The sequence below is a fragment of the Verticillium alfalfae genome, genomic scaffold (assembly GCF_000150825.1).
Source record: "Verticillium alfalfae VaMs.102 supercont1.6 genomic scaffold, whole genome shotgun sequence".
Classification (NCBI taxonomy): domain Eukaryota; kingdom Fungi; phylum Ascomycota; class Sordariomycetes; order Glomerellales; family Plectosphaerellaceae; genus Verticillium; species Verticillium alfalfae.
This window is the reverse complement of record NW_003315033.1, coordinates 316,831-319,638: the sequence shown is the minus strand read 5'-3', so window position 1 is coordinate 319,638 and position 2,808 is coordinate 316,831. Positions and strand designations below refer to the sequence as shown.

Genomic DNA, 2,808 nt, shown 5'->3' with positions numbered 1-2,808 from the left:
CACTGTATTCTTCTTCGCCTTTTTTTTATTTATTTATTTATTCCTGGAAAAGGTCTGTTGGCGAAGCTTAGGGGGGCTTGCTTCGATTATAGGCTGAGCAAAGCTGAGGCTGGTCCCGTTGCCAGGAGACGTCTGGAGGTGGGGTGTCACTGTTCTGGCTAGATCCGATGCATCCTTCTCAGGCCGGCTCAATTTCACTCGCACCGGATTAGATCAATGTAGGATATCGATAGTCTCAACGCATGTCAACTGAGTGTTCGGGATTCTCGAGTCCAGTGATCAAGGGGGCTCTCATTAGCCACGTGTATTCCCCCTTCCCCTTGCCACCCACTTCGGACTTCGGACAGCTATCCCTTCACCCAAGCAACGACACCGAGCACAAAGACGCAGACGAGAATGTCCCTCCTCACGCTAGCGAAAACATTGCCGTACCGCAGCGCCGTCTCGACCCAGCCCCTCCACGGGCCCGGCAGAAAAGCAGCAACGGTCCAGGCGATGCCGGCCTCGGCAGGCCGGCCCTTCAGCAGGAACATCCTCGTCGTGATGAGCAGGGCCTCGGCCGTGGCGAACATCCAGAAGAAGACCTCCCTGCCCTCCTCCATGCGGTTGACCTCGCCGACGACGTCGTCGCTGGCCGTCGGGTACGTGAGGGCCAGCGCCGTGCGCTCGCGCTGCGCCTTGGCGCCCGTAAAGTGCGTCGTCGCGACAATGTAGAGGCCCAGCGTCAGGGCGAAGACGGCGTGGAGCACGCGCCAGAGATAGTCTGCCGAAGACGACGACGCCTGCGCCTGCGCCTGCTGGCCGGCGGCGCCCGGCATGCCTGGAAAGCCTGGGAAGCCCGGCGGGAAGGGACTGCCGTCGGCGGCACCAGGGAGGCCGCCGCCCGCCATCATCTGCGAGAGCATCTTCATCATGGGGTCCTCGTCACCGGCGGCGCCCATGGCGGCAAAGGCGTTTTGAAAGTCGGTGGGCGGTGCTTCGCCGCCGGCGGGCGGACGCTCGAAGCCGAGCATCATCTGGCGGAGCTGGGCCTCGGAGAGGTCGTTGGGGTTGGAGCCGGCGCCGGGACCTGCGCGGGGCGGAATGCGCTGCGTCGCACTGGGCTCGTAGTAGTGCTGCGAGATGTCAACCTCGTCGGGGTCGGCGTGATCGGCGGCGGAGGAGGAGGCAGGAGGTGGCGGCGGCGGCGCGGCTGCTTGCTTTGTGGGGGCGGGTGACGCCGTGGCTGAAGGCGCTGGTGATGAAGTTGCCGAAGAGTCTGCGGATCATGATGTTGTCAGCGATCAAAGACATCCATGATATGATCGAGACGAGCTCAGTGTTCATGGTACATACCTGGTGCGCGGCCGCCTAGGCCAGTGATCTTGTCGAGCCGTGATGCACCTCCGGCCTTGATCTTTGCTTCCCGGCGTTCCTTGCGCAAACGAGCTTGCTCGGAGGCTCGCTGAGCAGCAGCATCCTCAGGTGTGAGTTCGGTCATTTTGGTCGTGATCGTGGGGAGGGAAACAGCACTTGTCGACGATGGCCAAACGACCAAGTCAAATGGTGGGAGTGGCCGAGTGACGTTTTGTGGACGAGAGCAAGGAGCGAGTGGCCTCCAAATGTGACAGGGGTCCATACTTATCTTATCGCTTTCACCCCCCTTGGAACAGTGAATTGAACCCTCCCTCTTTATTCTCTATTACAAAAGGACTCGAGTCTTGGGCATGCGTTCTATCCATTATTGACAGAATGTTCACACAAAACGGTCACTCGTTTCTCATGATTTTCTCAGAATAAACAGTTGTTCATGACGTTCAAGGCTACACCATGTATATTGCTTGCTTCACCGACCGGCCTCCACCAAACCCTTCGGTGTTGCGCAGGCGCAAGATCACCCTCGCTGCAGAGCTTGCATTAACACTTTTGCTCGTCAACTTCGTCAAATCAAGGCGTAGCCTTGCTCATGCTGATCAGTCGCTTGACACCGACCTAAGAGAAGTTAGTTTGCGTAGCAAAAGTTCAATCAGGAAACAAACGTACCATCCAGTTGCCGCACTCCGTCGTCTTCTCACGCTGAACTTCCACCTGCAGGGCCTGCGCCCCGTCGTAGTCCCTCGCTTGAAGAGCCTCGGCGATCTGGTTGAGCTTCTCAATCGTATCAGGCTGCACCAGTTCTTGGTTGTTGAGGTGGTCAAACAAAAAGGTTGAGACGCTTCTGCGTGTCCTTAACCTGAGGCCCGAACGACGCTGGCGCCTTGCTAGCGACCCTTTGCATATCCGAGCTGAACACCTCAACTAGGCGCTGTGCATTAGCCGGGACGTGACTGCGGTCGTCGGCGGGATGCCTCGCCGCGGGGGGTGCTGAGGCTCTGGGCGGAGGAGGCGTCGGCCTGGCGCCCGCAGGCGGTCCACCGGGAGGAGGTCCTGCTGAAGGGGGCGGACCACCGGGGGGAGGGCCCGTCGGGGGCGGACCGGATGCCTGCGGAGGCGCCTGGTAGGGCGAAGGCGCGTACTGGCTTTGAGGGGTTCCCGCAGATGGCGGTGGCGCGTACGGGTTCCTTGGGGGCGGTGCGCTGCCCAGAGGGGGCCCTGCCGAGGGCACTGGTCCCTGGGGAGGCTGGTTCGTCTGCTGCGCTGCGGGGCTAGGCGCATACCGGTTGGAAGGAGGTGCTCCGCCAGGGAGGGAGCACCCATAGGGCCGAAGCGGGTGCGGGGGGGGCATCTGAGGAATTCTGCGGGGTGCGGCAACAGAAGCCAGGCTGGAGGTTGTTGAGGGAGCATAAACATTTGCTGGCAGAACGACGTGGGCCTTCGGTGGCCCCTGGA

General features: G+C 60.9%; 2 protein-coding genes across 2 annotated transcripts in view; both read right to left on the bottom strand.

Moving 5' to 3' along the window:
* Window positions 1-347: 347 nt before the first annotated feature.
* On the bottom strand, window positions 348-1,480 carry VDBG_05188 (conserved hypothetical protein; the record flags this gene model as incomplete). Its single annotated transcript, XM_003004029.1, has 2 exons — window positions 348-1,258; window positions 1,336-1,480. 2 exons carry the CDS (start codon window positions 1,478-1,480, stop codon window positions 348-350), a joined length of 1,056 nt encoding a protein of 351 aa, XP_003004075.1.
* Window positions 1,481-1,926: 446 nt separating this feature from the next.
* VDBG_05187 (transport protein SEC31) overlaps window positions 1,927-2,808 on the bottom strand; it is a gene marked incomplete at both ends in the record, with an annotated part of 3,894 nt that continues 3,012 nt past the window's right edge. The window contains 3 exons of the mRNA XM_003004028.1: window positions 1,927-1,971; window positions 2,023-2,145; window positions 2,213-2,741. Coding sequence (XP_003004074.1) covers window positions 1,927-1,971; window positions 2,023-2,145; window positions 2,213-2,741 — 697 coding nt within the window. The remainder of the gene's footprint in view (window positions 1,972-2,022; window positions 2,146-2,212; window positions 2,742-2,808) is intronic.